This window comes from Gracilinanus agilis, chromosome 1 (genome assembly GCF_016433145.1).
Source record: "Gracilinanus agilis isolate LMUSP501 chromosome 1, AgileGrace, whole genome shotgun sequence".
Taxonomy (NCBI): domain Eukaryota; kingdom Metazoa; phylum Chordata; class Mammalia; order Didelphimorphia; family Didelphidae; genus Gracilinanus; species Gracilinanus agilis.
The window spans coordinates 656,806,006-656,829,099 of NC_058130.1; the positions used below are offsets into that span (position 1 = coordinate 656,806,006).

The 23,094-nt window shown below is 31.9% G+C and overlaps 1 protein-coding gene across 1 annotated transcript in view; it reads right to left on the minus strand.

Moving 5' to 3' along the window:
• CSMD3 (CUB and Sushi multiple domains 3) overlaps nucleotides 1-23,094 on the minus strand; it is a 1,590,968-nt gene that overhangs the window by 542,559 nt on the left and 1,025,315 nt on the right. The window contains exon 16 of the mRNA XM_044684131.1: nucleotides 5,995-6,133. Within this exon, the coding sequence (XP_044540066.1) occupies nucleotides 5,995-6,133 (139 nt within the window). The remainder of the gene's footprint in view (nucleotides 1-5,994; nucleotides 6,134-23,094) is intronic.

The window sequence follows — 23,094 nt, forward strand, 5'->3', positions numbered from 1 at the left end:
GGAAATTCAGGGAGGGTCACAAAAAAGATGATTATAGAGCACTGATAAAAAGTGACAGAGAAAGAGAAGGAAGAAGTACAGAATGGGCTTAGTCATTTTGATTCTCATTCATACAATGCCACATAATACCATTTAGAAACTTCTTATTCAATGGTACAATGTAAAGATCATGATATCACATTGTATATTGTTTTCTGATTAAAAAGCACTACCATATGATGGTAAAAACTAGTTTAAAAACCATATTCTGTATTATATTCTCAAGTTAGTCATCTATATTTTAAAATCCTGGGAAAAGAAGAAATCTTAATTTGATAAGATAGGATATTCACATTGTCTACCATGGTACCTAAGTGGAAAGAGTAAATTCTCCTAAGTGGCCAATGGCATGCTCTTGGGGGAGAGAATAGTGAATTTTGAAGCTGGAAAAGGATAGTGTGTTTTGGGATACTTTACATATAGTTTCTGTAAAAAGAAGAAAAAAACAAGTTATCTAAAACAAAAGATTTGATATCAAGGGAAAGTTGGATAAGATAGAATATGACTTCCCCTTTGGCAGGTTTGAGAAGAATCAGAGAAATGAGGCCCTCCTAACTCCAGGCCAGAGAGTAATGGGCTCTGAAATACAACATCTTCTGGGAGCAAAACCCAAATGAAGAGTAAATCTAAGAATATAACTTTGAAGATCTAAAACAAACCTATGTTTTAAGTGGGCTGTATAAAGAACATTTAAGGAAAGAAACAAAGACTTGAGAAGGGTACTTTTAAAATTTGGTACAATGGCATTTTTACTTAACTTTTCTATATTCAAGAGCAGAGACAAAATCTAGTCTTTGAAGCATATTGCACTTTCCCCCTTCTATTTCAAGTTCTATTTAAATGTTATGTTATAGAATGGAGTTGAGTTGGGCTCAAAGACTAGAATAGTTTAATGAAAGCTTTTAAAATAGAAATATTGTACCTAACTGGAAAACATACTGTAAATCTCTCTTAATTCTATAGCCTTTTCTATATTATTTTCTTTTTATCTTGTATATTGGTGGTTTTACATAATTTTTTTTTTATGTTTTCTCCCTTTTAAGAGAACTTTGAAGGTAGAGACTATATTTTGCCTTTCTTAGCATCCCCAGTGCCTGACAGAGTTTAGCAAATATTAGGTGCTAAATAAATGCTTAATGATAAACTGACAAGCTTAAAGGAGGAACTCTGAAATGGACAAATATATCAATACTCAAAGATAAGCCTAAGGGTTCAGTCAAAGGATTATAAAAGTATAAAAAGGTTCTTCACTAGAAGGCCAGAGCAACCCATGAAGACATTTTTATCTGTCTTGATGGCAGAATATTTTGTATAATTTTATAAAATGGAATTAAACTTTATATTTTCTTAAATATATTCATGGCTTCCTTCTTGGGCTTTCATGTTCCAATATGGAATAAAAGAACAAGTGATGAGCATCAGATCTGGAATTTAAGCTTGACAATAGAACTATGGAAAGGAAAATTCTTCTGAGCCTCATTTTCTGCATTTATAAATGGCCACAATAATACTTGCCTTACATAATTCACAAGTGTGAAGTGAAGAAAGTATATACCTAAAAGGGCATTATTATTGTTGATCACATTTAAATTATTACCATATAATGACTAAAAATCTAAATAGCAGTTTTTGTTTCTTAGAAGTAAGTGAATTTCTCCAACACTGAAACAATATGGAATTGATAGTTTTGGAACTGTGGTTTTACCATTTTTAAAAAATTAATTTAATAATGGTTATTCTTGATATATAAAACCACATACAACAATGTGCCGTGTACCTAATTATCTTGTCAGGAAGCCTCATAAACTTTCCAAAAAAATTAATTTAAGACCTCAAGTAGCAGAGGGCAAATGGTATGTTTTTGTTTTCTTTTAATAAATTTAATTATTAATTGAATACATTTAATTTAAATAAATCATTTTAATAAATGTATTATTTGATACCAAATCCTGCTACAATGTGTCATGTGTGAAGTTATTAAGATATATTAAGTGGAAGATTTGTGGCCTTTACCTAACAATTACAATAACTTCATAGATTATCCTAAGGAAAAGATTATTATAGATAGAACTACTGAATTTAAGACCTTTTTAAAGAATGAGGCCAAGACCTTCCAGAAACTAGATTCCTCTTTTTCTTCCTCTCTGGTACCAGGTAGTATTAAGAGAGAAGGATGATTCTTTATCAAGGTCTGCTCCTTCCCCTACTGAGACTGGTCATCTTTCATAAACATTAAAAAAAAAACCTATTTGGTAGAAGTTTCCTAAGATCCTGTGCTTTTAGCAAAATTTCCTGGAAATACACATAGCTTGAATTAAATTAGCCTGAAGAGACCATTTCTGACCCCTTCTTTTGAGACTCCCTTTTAATAGAAAGTATCAATCTGTTCTTAAAGATGTAGGTTTGTTTTTAGAAATACTAGGATTATATTGTATTGAGTTAGGACAGTAGGATAAAGGAGGATCTCATACCTATGGCTGAACATTTGGATTGAATTTGGAAAGCCCAATTTGGAAATATAAGTAGAGATCACAGGCTCAGTCAGAGATCTATAATGATCCAGTCAATCACTAAGCATTTAAGAAGCTAATATATGCCAGTCAAAGTGCTAAGAATTAAGCATGTGAAGAAAAGCAAAAGATAGTCTGTGCCCTCAAGGAGCTCCCAATCTCATGGGGGGAAATAAATTGCAAACAACTATGTACAAACATGGTGATTTTAGCCAAATAGGAAAATAATCGACAAAGGGTATACCTAAATGAAAAAAGACTGAGAGAATTAGAAAAGAAGAGAACTGAGCACTGGCCAAAAAAAAAAAAAAAAAGACAGTTACTAAATGAGTAAACTGACAGTTCCAGGGAGAAAGAACTGTGGTTTTAAGTGGTGAGAAAGAAGGGGGGAAATAAGAAAGTACAATGAAGGACAAAGTTCCTTGATTATAGAAAGTGGTCCTAATGTACTTTAGAATGGTTAGATCATATCATGAATATTGTATTCATTTCTGGGTACTATATTGTAAAAGGAGTATGTCTAAATTGGAACAAGTCAAGAATAAGGGTGACCAAGAGGGTAAGAGCTCAAAATCAGGTCATACAATGAATAATTGAAAGAATTAGAGATGTTCAGCATGAAGGAAAGAGTGATGGTTACTTTAATTTTTTAGAAGAGATTTCATATAGAAGGAAAAATAAATTTGAGATATTTTGCTTCTATGTATAGACCTAAGATGAAGAGATAAAAATAATTTATCATTTTGAATAATAATTCTAAGGGAAATTATTAATTACAGCTTGTGTTCATAAAGTTGTTTGGAGTTTTCAAAATGCTTTCCTCAAAACAGCCCTTTTGAACAAGTAGTATGGGTATTATTACAATTTTACAAGTGAGGAAACTGAGGTGGGGTGATAACCAAATGATCCAAGGCTAGAACAAAATTCCTTAACAAAAAGTTAATCAAGGTTCAAGATTTAGGAAGGGGAGAGGGCCCCCCTTATGAAGTATCCTAGTAGTTTCATGTTAAGAATGTGCTATTTTAAGATTGGCAGCTTAATGATCCAGGAGACAAATGGGAGAGGGAGAGAAATAACCCTTGTTTCAGAAACTGATACTATTATACGAAATCCATGCAAGAAGGTTAAAATAATTTTTGTAATATGTTTACTATAGGGCCTGGCATATAGGTATAATCGATGCTTATTCTCTCCTTAATAGGTGCTTATTCCTGCCTTTTCCAATCCCTAATGGAATGAAATCTCCAAGAAAAACTCAAAGGCTGAAGTATCAATGAGACCCAAAGTAAGAAAGCCTGAAAATATACCCAAAATGAACTAAGAATTACACAAGACATCTTCCTTGGGTGATAATAGAATTTAGTTTTAACTGGGTCATGTGCAAAATTCTTCAACCTGGACAGTAACCAAGTCAGGATATGAAGGAATAATGCTAGGCATCTAGGGAAGGGCAAGTTTTAGGAGGTGTCATGATATAGGAGGAGAATGGTAGGTGGCTTAATTTAAATGAACTGCTGTATCTGTGATTAGAGTTGGACTGAAGTAGCTTTGGGTAAAGAAAATTTCTCCTGCATAACTTTAAGTGTTGCTACATGAGTCTAGTAAAGTATTCAGATAAATTTGCATTTTTAAAAAATTATCTCTGGCTCGTGAATTATTGTTGGGAAAAACCACAATTGGTGACAAACAAATAAATATTTATTTGAATAAATTGAATGAGACTATTAATATTAACATTGCTCTGTTACTAGGGTTAATACCTTAGCATTGAGTAATATAAGATAGAGAACTTTCAAGAAAAAGAAGATACATATTAAACGTATCCAGTAGCACAGAATACGATTCACTTTCCTTATCCTGATTTGCTTTCCTCTATCACCTATGAAGTTCTTTAACTTCTAAGAACCTTCCTTAAGAATTACTTTCTATGTTGACATTAGCTCTTAAGTTCTACATTTATTTGTGATCATGTTGAGCAGAAGTAAAAAACTAGCAAAGCATAAAGGAGCAAACCAGCATATTATACATATATATTTATGTATACAATGATGCATATCTGCATATATTTCTATTTATACAGACTCATATGTGTGTTTTTATATGTGTAAGTCTTATGTAAACAATGCAAATTATTTCTAATTTTAAATTTATGCTTGCAAACAGGATATTAAGTTGAAAATAGAACTTTTTATCAAACAAACTAATTTCAAATATGGATTTTAATTAAAATTGATTGTACAGCACCATATTCTGAATAAAAATTACCTAATCTTTGCCCTATTAGAGAAGGATCATATATTGGGGACTAGAAGAGGCCAAGGAGGAAATAAAATCAAAACCTCTCATTTTAGAAATAAGAAAATAGACACAGACAGTTTAGGCAACATGCCACAACTCACAACTAGTAAGTATCTGAGGGGAAATCTGAACCCAGGAGTTTCTGACTAAGTCCAGTGCCTTATCCACCATGTTAATAGTTTAACAAAACTATAAATGCAAAAAGAAACACTCTGCCATTACATTTTGAATTTTACATAAAATATTATTCTGGCTATAGAGAAATTGCTTTATGAGGTTTGGCTACCACTTTGAACAATGTAAAAATGGACAAAAAAGAATTTTTTGAAAATAATTTAAATAGATGTGAAAAAATAGGCCTGAAATGTCCAATAATTATCATTTACACAACCTTTTGGCATGAAGATTATCGCCTTAATATTTAAAGTCAAAACAAAACATTTTATGAGGAAATTTCTTTCTGAGTTATTTGTCTATATGGGAGGATTCTGGGTAATGTTTGATTTCTTAAAGATAGTCAAAATACTCTGTTAGTTTATATGAACCTCTCCATCATACCAGATGGTTAAACTGACTGGAGGATTAGGAAGACATCTGTCAAGTTGAAAACAAGACTGTTAAGGGATATGATTTAGAAAAACTTTCCTGACCTATGGAGGGTTGAACTCCTAGACTATTTCTCATAATCACAATATGAGATTTATCCATGCTTTTCTGAAGGGCAGATAGGTTCAGGTATCTAGGGAAGAATGTTATATATTCAAAACTAAAGCATAGTGTTGATTTGAATGTGTTTACAACACCTTTGCCTCATGGCAGTCACCAGAGCAGAATTCACATGCCTTTCAAAATACAGGACAACTAAACTCATTAAACTAAAGGTCACAGATGCATTTCTCAATCCTGTGCATTTATATAAAATAAAAAGGTCATGCATGCATATCTCAGTTGTACTGATGCAGCATTTAACACAGCAATTAACTTAAGAATATGCTGAAAACTTAGAGAAAGCTCAAGAAAAATGAAAAATACACAATTACATACTACAATTATGTCATAACTTATACTTTGAAATTATTTAGAAAATATCCACTATTTTTATAGACATGACTTTTTTTAAAAAAGAGAAGAAAAGTATTTTCAAGACCTTTCAAATGTAATTTTGATAGAGTGTCCAGGTTCAGCTTCAATCACCCACTCACAATTCAAGGAATCTTTGTAATAACCTGGCCATCCTGGGGAAAGGATCACTCCACTAGGAGAGGAAAAATGTCCACCACATGGAGCTGAAAATCAAATAATTGAGAAAAATAAGAAGAAAACATTTTTAAAGGAAGTTAGAGGAATGATTAATATTATACACGTGAATATTTGAAAGATTTTTGAGTTAACCAATGTGAATAAATACTTCTAAATATGTAGTTAATCATTTCTGATATTAAATTAACTTGTGTCCTATAAGTAGTCTTTTACTATTTAAAATCTTACTTGTACTCAGTAGATCAAACAAGGCTCTCATTATGCTTAGGTCTCAAACTAACATACTTTACTAATTCCTCTCTAAAGATCTCCATTCACCACCATTTCCTCAGTCTGGAAGAATCATTGGATTTAGGTCTGAAAGGGATCTTAGAGATTACCTATGTTAATTCTCTCACTATATATAAGACCCAAGCAAGAGGTAATGCTTCTTGACCAACATCACATCTCATATAGCATGGTGCAATAGAAAAGTTTTGGATTTGGAGTTAGAGACTTTATTTTCAAATATGAACTGTGCTGCCTATTGGCTGTGTGACCTAGGATAAAAAAGAAACTCTAGCTCAATTATTTTATTTTGGAAGTGAAACAGCTAGGCTAAGATGATCTGTTTTCTAAACTTGGAGTCTATGAACTTATAAATAGTAGAAATGGATCTCAAATCTAACTCCTCTGACTTGAAATTTGGTGACTTTCTTCATCACACCAAAATTTCAATTTAATAAATTCTTATTAAATATCTACAATTTGTTGAGCTCCATGGCAATTGTTGGGCACTCTACAAAATTTAAAAAAGACACAGTCCTTTCCTTCAAGAAAATTGTAAGCTAAAAAGGGGATGTGAAATGTTTGGACATAGCTGTAGTGATATTTTATATTTCTATTTTACTTTGATTGAAAATAAAAATGATTATGTGCCTCCTATGTATTTTCTGAATTCACTCACCAAGTTTTGATAATCTTTTCTTTGCTGTGTTTCTTGGATTCTTTGGTTCCCATTTCCAGAGCTACTATACTAGTCCTTATTAGCTGGGGAGCTTTGAGGAAGTCATTTAAATTTCTAGATCATAGAACCAGCCTAAACTTTCTAACTTTTCTTAGTGTCTTAATACACTTGTCATAATAATCTATTCATATGTTTTAAGCATGAGTCCTATGATTCAGAAACGAAAGCAATTTTCCACTAGTTATTGATTCTATTGCCTCATATCCAATTTAGACTTCACAACATAGCAATAGAAAACCTCTATAAACTTATACCTATAGTTTCTCTTATGGAATCATAGTATTAAAAAGTACGTTTAAATTAGGAGTTCTAAAAATTTTGTGATGTGTACCCATGTAGCCATCTGATAGTCTTTGAAGTCATTCCCATAATAATGCTTTTAAATATAGAAAAGTAAAACTCATAGGATTACAAAGCAAACCAATTGCATTGGAGGGGGAAAAATACTTTTTTATCATTCAAATTCATGTACTTTCTGAACTCTATCCATAGAACCTTTGGGGATCCACAGACCCCAAGTTGATAGCCCCTGCTTTAAAGTCATCTAATCTAATACATTTCCTCATTTTGCATGTGAAGTAGTAGAATCACAGAGAAGTTGAATAAATGATTTATTCTATTAACTAGAGGCAGTCAGGATGAAAACAAAGGGCTTTTCATTCCTAGTCTTGTGTTCTTCCTACTATTCTATCATGTTTTTTCTCTAACTTAACATTTCATATGTCCATAATCGAGTCAAGTCAGTAAGGGTTTATTAAGCACCTTCCCTTCTGTATGCCAAGTATTCTGCTGAGTTCTAGGGACATGAAGGCAAACACAAAACCAAAAAACCTTCAGTTTAAAAATTCTGCTGCATCACATGTGCTCATAGTCTATGCTGGCTCATTAGAAAGTCTCTTTTACATTTCCAATTATATTATTTTCTGATCTGCAAATGGGATCCATTCCAGCAAGAGTTTTTTGTTGCATTTTTTAAGTACTCTATTAGTTTTACACTCTCCTCATCTTAAAAGCTTTCCCACCAGGCTTAACTCCACACCAACATCAATAACCTTTATTCACAGTCCTTTCTACATTTATTTATTGAGTTTAGACTATGTTATAACACTTTATAAATGTTCACAGGTTGTTTTATAAATCTGTATGTTGTCTCAACAGTGAGACTGTAAAGTTCAAGAAAAGGTCTACTGTTACTTATTTCACACAGTATGGGCATTGTGGGAAATGTGATGAACTTGGAATCAGAAGACTTTCCTTAGACTTTGATTCTAATGATTACTGGCTATATGACCATGGACATACAAGGTCTTAACCTCTTTGGTCTTCAGGTACCTCACCTAAAACATGTGGATAATCACATCAATAGCACCTAACATACAGGTTTGTTAAAAGTGTTATATGAGATAATAGATATAAAATACTCTTCAAACAGTTCTTGTTAAGGCTGTTTATATATACGGTTCAATCACCTTCTTGACAATTCTCTCTGCACAGTAGAAAGAAAATAATAAATAATCACTAGTTATTTAGCTAAACCTAACACCTTACATGTCTATATTTTAGATGATACATTCTTTATCAAATAGTGCTTCATTTAGATAGATATTTTTAAAAAGGATATTTCATAGGGTCATAAACTTAAATCTATAAAAGACTGCAAAGGCTATTTAATTTTTTTATTTTATAGATTTGAAAGATGACATGATACAGCTAGCAACACCAAAGATAGAATTTGAAACCAGGTCTTTTTATTATAAAGCCTTTTCATTGACCCCTTCTAACTTCATTTTAATGGTCACAACCAATCTGATGTGTATGTTGGACAGAAATTACCATTAGTATTTTACAGACAAGAAAATAAAGGTCAGAAAATAATTAGTTAGAGGTAGAGAGATTAACAATCCAATGTATCTAAAAGCAAAATGGATAGCTTTCAGAAAGTGTTTGGCTCCCCCGAAGTGGAGATCTTCAAGCAAAAGATAGGGGACCACTTGTTGGGTGTGTTGTAGCAAGGATTCTTATACAAATATAGCTTCTGAACTCCCTTAGAAGTGTGTCTCAGTTTTTTTATCTGTAAAATGGTGGTCACTACAACATTAAATTTCAGAAAGGTTAAATATCTTGCATGATCTCATATAGCTAGTTATTTCCAGGCCCAGAACTTAAAGATGCTTTAGATAGAGAGCTGATTTCTTACTTCAGTTTGTTTTTTCCACAAAATCATATGATTATTGATTTAGAGAGATAAGGGACCTAAGATCATTTATAAAAAGGAGTTCTTAGCCTCAGAGGAACTGAATCACAAGAAGTCCATGAATTTGTTCCAGAGATTCTATAAACCTGGATTTGAAAACTATATTTTTATTTTCACTAACCTCTGAAATTAAGTATATCTTTAAATTATGAGTGTAGGTAATAGCATTATTTTAAGAAGGAATCCAGGGGTTTCATCAAACTATGGAAGAAGTCCATAATACAGGAAAATATTAAGAATCTGGTCCAGCACCCTCATTTTACAGAGGAGGAAATGAAGGCCTAGAGATGTTACATAATTTGCCAGGGTCAGTAAGGTATTAGCAGAATCAGGCTCTAAACATAGATTCTCTGCTTCAAAAGTCAGTGGTCATTTTGCTGTACTATCCTGTCTTTCAGACCATGCTATGCTTTTATAGGCTATAAAACATTCTACAGAGTGAACAATGATTAAATGATAGAAGAAAGGGTCTTATGCATCTTAAGCCCTTGAGTTCCTGAAACAGTGATATTATCCAGTTAGACTCCCTCCAAACAAACTCTTGTTGCTAGAAAACAAGAAGTACTGGGGGAAAATTCTGAAGCATATCTATTGGAATAGAATGCTTGAGCCAACTCAGTATTAATGCAGGCTAGTAACTAGATTCATATGCAGACTAGAAGAAGAGAAGGCTTTAATCTTTTTTCTAATGAGTGGAATTTTAGGATAAGTATAAATTATTTTGAAGTGGAAGAATATGTATACTAGTGAATACTAAGCTACAAATATTTTCAAAGCAAATTCATCCATAAGAATTATTTGCAGGAGGGCAGCTAGGTAGCTCAGTGGATTGAGTGCCAGGCCTAGAGATGGGAGGTCCTAGGTTCAAATCTCACCTCAGACATTTCCTAGCTGTATGACCCTGAGCAAGTCATTTAACCACCATTGCCTAGCCATTACCACTCTTCTCCCTTAGAAGCAACACACAGCATTGATTCTAAGATGAAAGATAAAGGTTTAAAACAATAGAAAATAATAATTATTCACAGGTTGCATGTGTAGTGGGGCAAGAGGGAATGTTTGGATACTACACAAAACACAAGTCATCTTAAAGCCTGAAAGAATTTAATTAAATTTCCAGAAGTGCCTAATTTATAAATAGTAAACAACAGCAAAAACATGAGGAAAATCTGGCTCCAAAAATAATGTGATAAAAGAAATGTATGAGTATTTTTCATGACTAAAATCAGAATAAAATAATTATGATTTTTAAAAATCACAATCAATTGGAAAAATAAAAATAAATGAAATAGAAATAAGTAATAGCAATTGCATATTCCTTTATTTAATTATATTAGGAGAAATATGTCATCATAGTATTTAGAAACATTAAGAACTTTAGATATAAGTCTAACATACAAGGCACAGGGCATAAAGCATTTTAATATGCAACTATATTGTATATTTATGTAATAAATATAACTTATAAAGCATAATATAAAAATATCATACACACATACATATATGTATATATATATACACATATATACCACCTCACATCTATTAGATTGACTAATATGATAGAAAAAGAAAATGAAAAATGTTAGAAGGGCTATGGGAAAATTGGGACACTAAAGCACTGTTGGTAGAGTTGTGAACTGATTCAAACATTTTATAGATCAATTTGGAACTATATCCAAAAGGCCATAAAACTGTGTATGTCTTTTGACCCAGCAACAACATTATTAGATCTATATCCCAAAGAAAAGACATTTTTAAAGGAAAAGTACCTATATATACAAAAATATTTATGGTAGCTATTATTGTGTTGGCAAAGAACTGGAAATTGAGGGGATACTAATTAATTGTGAATAGCTGAATAAGTTGTGGTATATCATGGTTTGGGAAGGATATCATGCCATAAGAAATGACAAGTAGGAAGCTTTCAGAAAAACCTGGAAAGGCTTACATGAGCTGATGGCAAAGTGAAGCAAACAGAACCAGGAGAATAATGTACATGTTAACAACAATACTTTTTAATGGATCATCTGTGATTGACAGTCATACAATTAAGCATATGCTTCAATCTGCATTCACTCAGTATACACTTCTTTCTCTTGAGGTTAGTAGTATTTTTCATCTAGGATACTTAAACTATCTATAGTACTAGAGATTCTTAAGGGATTTAAAGTACTTAAGATGCTTAAGAGACTCAATGAGGCAAAACTGATTACTCCATAAGAAGGTGATCATTAAGATATTTAAGAAATTTATGATGATTGTACCTAAAGTATATTAAATAGGTAAAATATTAAACATACACAGCATATTAAAGTTATCAAAGGAATCAGTGGTGTCAAACTGATTATATTACTGCATGGGAAGGTGATTAGATGATGAAGATGTCTATGATATTTGATATAATGAAGGTACCTAAAATACTTAGTATCTTAAGGTACTGAAAATAATTAAGATTTTTATCACTGTTTGGGCAAAGAGTAAGGGCATACATAGACAGAAATCAGGGAGTAAGTTGAATATGATGGGATGATTTTTTTTAAAAGATAGTAAAATTAAGGGATCTGAAACAGGAAAACAGTAGGGAAAAAGAAAAGGAGAGAAAAATTGGGCTAACTTTTCTCACATGAGGAGGCTCATAAGAGTCATTAGAGTAAAAGCGAAGAAGGGAGGGATGGCAGGCAATGCTTGAACCTTATTCTCATTGGAATTGGCACAAAGCAAGAACAATATCCACACTCAACTAGCTATAGAAACCTATCTTAGTATAGTAAAAAGGGGAAGAAGAATTACAGAAGGTGGTGGATGGACAAAATTCAGGAAGGTAATAGAATCAAAAGATCTGTGAACTAGGAAAGGCTGAAAGGAAAGAAAGGTAAGAATAAATAGAGGGAAATGAAATGGAGAAAAACAAAGAGTAATAATAACTATGAATATGATTGAGGTGAACTCACCCATAAAAATGGAACAGTCTAGGAGAGAAGATCAAAAGACAGAATACCACAATATGCTGTCTACAAAAATCACATTTAAAGGACAGACACGCAATGAAAAACATAAGGGGCTAGAGCAGAATATATTATGCTTCAGCTTAAGTTAAAAAAGCAGGGGTAGTATTTATGATATCAGACAAAGTCAAAGAGAAAACTGATCTAATCAAAGGAGTTAAGGAAGGAAGTTACATTTTGATAAAGCTACCAGTAGACAATGAAGTTCTATCAATACTAAATATATGTGTACCAAATGACGTAGTATCCAAATTCCTAAAGGAAAAATTACATGAATTACAAGAAGAAATAGACCAAATAGGAGACATCAACATTCTTCTCTCATAACTAAAACAAATAAAAATAAATATAAAATATAAAAAAAAACAAGAAAAAAATTAAAGAGGTAGATTAAATTTTAGAAAAGTTTAATTTGATAAACCTCTGAGGAATATAGAATGGGAATAGAAAGGAATATACCTTTTCTCAGCAATACATGGCACTTTCAAAAAAATGGAGCATATTATTGCACATAAAAGCCCCATAACCAAATGCAGAAAAGCAGAAATATCAAATGCACCTTTTTCAGACTATTAATGCTATAAAAATATATTCTATATGGAGCTGAAGAAAAAAAGACTAAAAATTAATTATAAAGTAAATAACCTTAACCTAAAGTACTAGTGGGTCAAATAAAAAATCATAGAAACAATCAGCAACTTCAATAAAGAGAATCACAGCAAGGAAAACATATAGCAAAATTTTTGAGATGTAGCCAAAGTAGTACCTAGGGGAAAATTTGTATCTCTAAATACTGATATCAATAAATTAGAGAAAGAGCAAATCAATGAATTTATCAAGAAAGAACAATAACAGCAACAAGAATTTGAAAAAGAATAAATTTAATATCCCTAATTAAACACTAAAATAGAAATCCTCAAAACAAAAGAGATTAATAAATTTGAAAATAAGAAAACCATTGAACTAATAAATAAGATAAAAAGTTGGTTTTATGAAAAAGGCACTGAAATAGAAAAAAAATTTTAATTTGATTGAAAAAAAAGTTGTCCTGGATCTTTGTATTGTTTATCATAGTAAAGTTATTCAAAGTTGATCATTATACTTTGTTATTACAATGTACAATGTTCTCCTGATTTTGCTCACTTTTCTTTGCATGGTTTCATAGAAAATTTTCAAGTTTGTGTGTGTGTGTGTGTGTGTGTTTGTGTGTGCATGTGATTATCTTGCTTTTTCATTTCTTATGGCACAACAGCATTCCATCACTATAACATACAACAACTTATTCAGTCATTCCCCAATTGATAAACACATCTCTTCAGTTTCCAGTTCTTTGCCACCACAAAGAGTTGCTATAAATATTATTGTACAAATAGGTCATTTCCCCCTTATCTTTGATCTCTTTGGGACACAGACCTAGTAAAGGTATTGCTGGATTAAAGGATATACATAGTTTTATGCCTTTCTGAGAATGGTTCTGAATTTTTCTCCAGAATGGCTATATCAGTTCATAGCTCCACCAACAATATATTAGTGTATCAATTTTTCTATATCCCTTCCAACATTTATCATTTTCCTGAACAGAGTCAAATTTATAAGAATACAAAGTATTCCCCAAATGGCAAGTAGTCAAGGATATGAACAGGAAGTTCTCAGATGAAAAAATTTAAACTATCTTTAGTCATATAAAAAATGTTCCAAATCACTATTAGAGAAAGATAAATTAAAACAACTCTGAGGTATCACCTCACATCTATCAGACTGGCTAAATGACCAAAAAAGAACAATGACAAATGTTAGATGCAATGTAAAAAAAAAAAAAGAGGGGACATACTGTCATTAGTTTGGTTAGGCTAGGAGGAAAAATGGGGAAATTAGAAAGACTTTTGCTTAAATTTTAATCCTGTCCTGGACTTTATTGTTATACATGAATACCTTGACAACTATACCATCACCAGGGGTTTAGGTATTGGCCAGTAATAGAGCCATGGACTCAGTAAATTGATATTCAAGTTCAAATATAATACTTCCCTTCATTAATTCAGATAATAAAATATTAACAGTACAATAATTGTGACTATTGCATTGTTTCCTGTAATGTTTGCTGTTTCCTAGTGGGCTGATATTTATTCGTGCACCTATAAATCCAGTACTAAGTGGGAGAGTTTATGTTTGAGTTTGACGTCTCCAGCTTCTCTTGATCTTTACCTTTAGTGTCCCTCAATGATAAAAAACCCTTCCTTTTCTGCTCCCACTCAACCTAATGCTCTGTAACTTGATACAACCCTACTCCTTTCAAAATGTGTTCTTAGATATTTTAATTATATTGAGAAACAGAAGACAAATAAAAAACCAATTAATTTGTTAACTCTCTGAGAGGTATTAACATTTCAACAGAGACCAGAAGCTTAAGCTAAAAGGATCCATCTCTGATGGGTGAATTTCAGATGGATGGGGGAAATTTGACTGGGTTCAGGTAAATTCATATCCATTCTTTCCCTTAAAATCACACCATATATGTATCTTCCTACTTCACCATTGTATAAAGGCTAGCTCTGCTAGCAATATAGCAGTATGAAATATAGTTTTCTGTCTTCTTTCTCTTTTTCACTCTGGACTTTCTTACTACAACCCCACTCTAGTCCAGTATCCTTTTTCTTTCATATACTATACCCTCACATAATTTTTTCTTGTTTCTCTTGTCATCTATTAAATGATGGATGTTGACTGTGTTTCATAAGTTGGAAATACATATAAGGAACTTTAACAAATCTTAATTACTCTGATTATATTAATCATAATTATCATTATAACTCTAATGCCTCACCAAGCTTCTTCATGATTATACCAGAGGACCATAAACTCTAATTTCAAAGCTCTGACACAATTAAGCATCTTTGAGGATAAACCTGGCATGAAAGTATGATACACGATTGTATATTTATTGTAGGAGGAACAAGCAAGTGTGCATCCCCGTGTTGACTACAAGATGATTAACTTTTCAGCCATAATTGTCAAAGCTGATCTATTAAAGAGTTGGAAGAGTTGTAATCTACTGGAGTGCAGAAAATACTCAAAATGATGCTTAAAGGGGGTGTTTTTTTTCCCTCTAGAATCACAAGTTTTAGTGATCTTAAAGTTCATTGGTTCTAATCCATTCATTTTATAAATAAAGAAACCAAGACTCAATAATATTAATACTTTCTCAAAGTCATGAAACTCATATATATATATATATAGCCTTAAAGATTTATAAAGCACTTAGCATAAATTATCTTATTTGGCCCTCACAATAACTCTTTGAGGAAAATACTACTTCTAACTTTACTTCACTAAGAACAGAGTGTGTTATATGACCGGCTTAGTGTCACAAGACTATAAAATACAGAGGGTCGAATTTTAATCCTGGTCATTATAATTCAAAGGCAGAAATTCTATCAACTCTGTAGAAATTGTCCCAAGTAGCAGAGCTAGCATTGCAAATCAGGTCTTTTGACTAAAAAAAATATAATCTTTTCAAATATATCTTTCTCCCTTCCTTTTCAATTCTTTGGTACATACTGCTCAAATACCTCATGTTCTGTGACCTCTTTTTTTAATACTCTTTATACATGACAGACAATACAGTGTTTATCAATTGCTTTACGAACTAGGATTCTGCACAAAATATTCATTTGAGGAAAACTTTTTCTTTGTGACATAGAACACTAAGGTTTACATTAGATTAAACTTTCACGATAGATTTTTCCTTAGAGAACAATTCAATTCTAAAGGCTTCAAATAAGTTTCATAATGATTGTTTACTATGCATATATATATATATATATATATATGCTCATTCACCATTACATTTTCTTAACTTTTTTCAGTATTTCAAAATAAAAGCTGTAACTCAATATTTATCCTAATTACTTTATCTTAAAAGGCAGTCAAGCTTACAGCTTGGGAACAGAAACATGGAAAGTTTACAACATATGCATAATTTCTCACTGGCTGACATTATTTTGGGAAATAATTTTTCCCCCTGAAGACTGTGATGTATTGAAGAAATTGATGGTATGTGATGTCTAATTTTCTGATCAGTTTTGAAAAAATAGAGGTTAGAAAAAATTTCTTTGGCTAATAACTAAGATGTTACCTTTTATTTTAGTGCACTGGCAGAAAGCTGCTAATCTCAAACTCAATATACTTGGCCAATTAGTATCTTCTAAATAAAGAAAAGAAGCCATAAATCTAAATAATTAATATTCCACTGACTTACAGATAATATGCTACTGTTGTATTTCTTTCAGAGTTGGCAAATAAATATAAATTTATGAAATTCCAAAGTTAACAAATAAATACAGCTATACAAAATTTCTACTAGAGAGGTGAAACTACTAGAAGGATTCCTCAATATCCTCAGTGTTGGAGAAAATAAAGTTTTCCTTGCAAGAAGAGTTTTAAGGGAAATGAAAGAAGAGTCAAAATTAACTAAGGCAGAGAAAAACCGAAATACTTCAGGAGGATAGAGAATGATGTAATGTGGCATACAGAAGGAAAGAAGGAACTCTGTACCAATGTAGTTATGAAAGTATTTGAGACTCATTGCATATAGTGTAGAGCTTGACTCTCTGAGGAAGTAGCTAAAAATGATAAATGGCAAAATGACAAATATTGGAGGGGATGTGGAAAAAATAATAACACTAATACATTATTTGTGGAACTCTGATTGAACCCTTTGGGATAGTAATCTAGAATTATACTAAAAAAGTTACAGATCTGTGGGTATCTTTTGAAATTATGTTTCCTAAGATGATTAAGGAAAAAGGAAAAGAAACTGTATGTTCTAAAACATATATAGCAGCTTTTCTTTTTTTCTTGTGGTGGGAAAAACTAGAAACTCAAGGGATATCCATCAACTGGACAACGGTTGAACAAGTTGTGGTACATGATTGTAACTGAACACTATTATACTATAAGAAACAGCAAACAAGACAATAACAAAAACTAGGGAAATATCTATATGAAGTGATGCAAAGTGAAACGAGCAGAATCAGGAGAACTTTGTACACAGTAAAAAAATAATGTGTGATGATCAATTTAATGACTTAACTATTCTTGACAAGCCAAGGATCCAGTACAACTTCCAAGGGACTCATGACAAAAAAAGGATATCCATCACCATGGAAGGAACAGATGGAATTCCAAATATAGATTGAAATATACCATTCATCACTTTATTTCCTCCATAAATAATCAATATGTATCTTGTTTCACAACATGATGAATAGGGAAATATGAGTTATATGATAATATATGTGTAACCTATATCATATTCACTGCCTTTTAGGGTTTGGGGGAGGGGTGGGAGGGAGAGAGGGAAAAAGAATGTGACAGATTTTTGGACATAACTAATGAGATAATTAATCTCAATAAACATTTTTATTATAATTTAGTATACGTTTATAACAAATCATATGTATTATATTATTTGGTATGTTATATATAAAAAATACAAATAAATCATAACTGGGAAGAACTTGGTGGCTCAGTGCATTAAGCAAGACCTAGATATAGGAAGTGCTTGGTTCACACCTGGCCTCATATACTTCCTTGCTATGTGATCCTGGGTAAGTCACTTCACCCTCATTGCCTCACCCTTACCACTCTACCTTAGAACTAATATACAGTATTTATTATTCTAAGGCAGAAGGTAATGTTTTAATGGTAATAACAACAACAAAAGAAATGATGATCAGTATCCACAGGTTTTAGTACTGGTCATGAGAAAACAACATAAATCCTGGTGGTTTCAGAAACACTAAGCCATCCAAATCTTGAGATCTGATATAGAAAATGGTGAGGTATGTTAACATGTTAGCACATGTACTTGGACATAATAGAAGGTCATAAATGATAAAAAATATGAAGTAAAAAACTCATTTCTGGTTATTCTCATGGGTTGTGATAAGAAGTATACCTGTAAGGTTTAAAAAGTCTTGATAAAATTAAAATGTATGAGATACAAATTGTGTTTTCATCTATGTTGCAAAAAGAAGACAAATATTTTAGTTGAGAAAGTAGCATATATATAGTTTTCAGGGTACTTAAGATGTATAAGAAAATAATATTCAAATTTCTGAAATATGGCTTAATATACATAAATGACAGCCAACTGGTTTAAAAAGGTATGTGTAATAAAAACCTAGAATATTTTGTCTGCAAAAAATGTGAAATTGAACAAGAGAACATTAAAATGAAGATAGAGTGATATCATCATCCAACTATATTTATCTAGCAAATAAAACATAATTATAGTGGAAGATATAGCAAAGATAAAACTCTAAGTATATAAAATAAAAATATTTATAGGACAGTCTATACAGAAGAACATTAATAACAATCACAGTTTTATCCATCTATACATGAATGCAAAGATGAAATTGAGATTAAAATGTAGAAGGCAAATTCAACCTTTTTAGTATCACTTAGATTTGGTGGATGACTCAGTAACTCATGATTGCAATAAGAAAAAAAGGACTTGCAACATATTTAAAAGGAAGGGACAGGGGGAAAAAAAGAATGAAACAGTAACATACCAAGAAGAGATGCTACTATGAAGATAAAAGTAGACTTTGAAGTCAGGCAGACCTGGTTTCAAATCCTTTCTCTAAAACATACTAGATTTATGATTTTGGAAAGATTAACTTCATAAGGCAAATCTCTAAGAAAAAAAATAGGTAATTCTCTAAATAAAATACCAATGTACAGTGAGAAAGGAATTTTCTTATCTTAGAATTCTCTAATTCAGTGAAATCACAGATCTAATTGTTAACTCTTAAATTAATTTTCTCAATAACCCTATTAACTAGCTATTATGTTTATTTAAAAGATAATAAAATTGATGCTGAAAGAGTTTAAGTAACTTGGCAATAGCCACAGGATATCAGAGGCAGAATTTGAACCCAGATCTCTGTTACCTCCAAGTGTAATGCACTTTCTCCTTCACCATAGTGCCTCTTATAAGACACTGGACAGAATCAAGGATGATGAAATTTAATAGAGACAAATTAAATGTAAAAAAATACACAAGACAACAAAAATCAGAACTATGGAAGTATTGATAATAGTGGTGCCACTAGACTACAGTTAACATGAAAAGAATTAACAATTTTGATTTCAGAAAGGTAAGTATGAATAAACAATGAGGCACGGCAGCTAGAAAACTCTTATTAAGACATCTGGGGTGTTAGCATCACACTGGTCAGATCATATGTACAATACAGTTTTTCAGTCTGGATTCCATACTTTATATATGCACACACACACACACACACACACACACACACACACACACAAGCACACACACAAGCACACTTTCTCCTAGATTAGTAAATAAATTCTGTGATTCTCATCTGATTGCTTCTCAACACATTGGTAAAAAGAATGCTCTCCAAAGATCATTTAATTTTTGTGAATTATAATGGCTTCCTATTCTTCCAGCCTAATTAAGATTCAGCAGAAAACCCCTTATCTTCAGTGGAAATGTTCATCAGGCATTAAGCAACAGCCCTGCTTCCAACGATAGTTCATTAGGGATTTCATATTATATTCCCTGCTCTGGTTTTCCATAAAGAAACAAGATAGCAAATAAATCATCATTTAGCAAGGGTAAGGTGGCCTAAATGGCCAAGAGGTTCTGGGAAGACTCATTTATATCATCCATTGCCTTTTATTTTTATTCTTAGTAAGAGGTAAGATTTAGGGATCAGAAATAACAATGGTAAAAAGCATTGTCAGTATTACATTACTGTGAATCTTCAAAATAATGATGAATATATTCACATTGTATTCATCAATGTAGCCTCTCAGGAATATCTTTTAAAAGAAGCCAGAAATTTCATTCTGACCTGGAAGCAAAAGAACAGGCATGAAATACCAGTTTTGATATTTACTAGCTATGTAACCCTGGGTGAGACATTTCATCTCTCCAAGTATCCATTTCTCATTTGTAAAATTGGAATTATGATACACTATCTACCTCAGGGGGTGAGAATAGTGCTTTCTAATCTCATTAGATATCCTGTAGGCATCTCACATTGAACAGAATCAAAATAAAGGTTATTCTCCAAACCTTCCTTCCCTCGTATCAACTTTCCCATTTTAGTCAAAATACCTTCCTTTAAGTCATTGAGGTTTGAAAATTCAGTTTTGTCCTTGACTTCTCTTTCCTACATACTCCACATATTTCAACAATCTGTTGTCAAAAAATGCCATTTCTATTTATATTCCTTAGATATGTGCCATTTTCTTTATTCACATAGCCACCATGCTAGTTCAGGCACACATGACTTCTCACTTGGCCTATTATCATAGCCTTCTAATTGCTCCCCTTCTCTGGTGTCTCTCTTGACTCAAAAATATCCTCTCCTCAGATGCTAAAGTTATTTTCTTATAGTCTGTCCACTTCCTACACTATCACTCCCCAGTAATTAAATTCCAGTGACTCCTCATTAATTCCAAGCGCATATGTAAAAATATCTGTGTACCATTTAATATTATTCACAATCTGATCTCCTCCTTTTCCAATCTTCTCACACTTCCCTCTACCTATTCTATGGAGAGCTAGGTAACACAGTAGATCGAGTATGGGATCTAGTCAGGAAGATCAGAGTTCATAATAGCCCTTACACACACTAGCTGTGTGACCCTAGACAAGTCATTTAATAGCGTTTGCATCAGTTTCTTCATCTGTAAAATGAGCTGGAAAAGGAAATGGCAAACCAAGAAAACTTTGCCAAGAAAACTGCAAATCAGGTCACAAAGAGTCAGACATTACTGAACAATTAAACTACTCCATGACCTAGCTACATTGATTTATTCGCTTTTCTTTACACAAATATCACTCCTCCTGACTATGTGCCTTTTGAAAAAAAATACTGGAATGCTCTTCCTCCTTGCCTCTATGGCCCAGCTTGCTTGCTTCCTTCAAGACTCAGCTCAACTTCCAGCTTATGCAGAAGAAGCCGTTGTCTTCCTGCTTCTCACGCTTCTACCCCAGACAAGGGCCTTTACTCTGAATTTTTTCCCCCATTTACATTATATATCATATTTTTACATAGTTATTGGTATGTGTTTCCCTTATTAGATTTTGGACACCTTGAAGGAAGAAACTCTCATTTTGCTTTCTTTCTTTCATCATCAATTAGCATAGTGCTTGAAACATAGTAAATAATAAATGCCAGTTGACTAATATCAAAATGTTATATAAATGTGCAGTTATTATTAGAGGATCATATCTCCAAACATTATGCCTGATCCAAGATGAATGTGTTCTCATTTAAGAAATAATAAATGTAATAAAAAGATAACAATGACAGCTTAGGTCTGAGATATTTTTTTTTTTTGCTATTTGCAACATAATCGATTAGCAATTAAAGGAACACCAATTATGCTTTTAGCATTTAGGTCTATAGTCTATATAAATATAAATAAACCTATTATGGATATATCAAGATTCTTTCTGCAATATAGTTTTAGGGATAAATATTTGTAAAAGGAACAAGTTGATATTAAAAAAAAAACCAACAACACACTATTCACTTCAAAGCATTGCAGAGAAAGAACACATTTACCAAAATCATACTTTTGAAATATATCCTATTTTGACTTAAAATTGCTCGGCAAATTCTCATTTTCCTATCCACAATTAAGAGTTCATCCTTATTTAGAAATTTACAAGTTTATATTCTAAGAAGCTAAATTACCAGGAGAAACAGAAAATGAAGCAAAAATTACTCATGAGAATTTTTGCATGTCATCCATATTTATAATTTCTTAGTATGATCTTTCTGATTACTGCCCTTTCAATAGTTGCTAAAAGTTTGTATTTTATATAAAGTATTGTGTTAATTAGTTTTATTATATATTACATATTTTAAAATAATATATAGATTATTCTATATATACATTCTATATAATGTGAATATTTAAGAAGGGGTCTATGTATGTATGTATCTATTTATCTATCTATAAATAACTATGTACTAAAGTTAGTTACTTAATAGGCTTTTACCTTTTCTCAAAAGACTCTCCGCCCCTAAACTTACATCAAACTGTTTTGTATTTCTTTATTATACTTTTCACACAATATTGTTTACTATATTATAGCTCTACATATTACTGCTTCATCTCCTTACTAAAAAAGTTCTTTGAGGTCACAAATCATATCTAATCTTACTCCCCCTTTCTGCACCCCCACCCCATGCATCATAGAAGGCATCATTTGGGAGACAGATATGTAAATATAAATTATGTCTTTCATATTTTCATTTTTCAGTTCATTCTTTGGAGGTAATATTCATAAGTTATTCTTCAAGTATTAACTGTAGCTGTGTATAATGTTCTCTTTATAGAGAACAGCTACTCATTTAGCTGTTAATTATTCCATGTAGTTCTTTCCAAGTTTTTATTTTTTAATTAGCCTGCTCATTATTTCTTATGGTACAGAAGTGTTTCATCAAAATCATATACCACATTCTCCAATTAATGAGTAACCTCTAAATTTTCAGTTCTTTGCCACCACAAAGGGAGCTGCTGTATATATTTTGGAAGGTATAGGTTGTTTTCATTTTTCCCCAATCTCCTTGGGAAACAAAGCTAATAAATTTGTTGAGCTTAAGCTTACACACTGTTTTATAACTCACTGTATAATTCTAAATTGCTGTTCAAAGCAGTTGGATT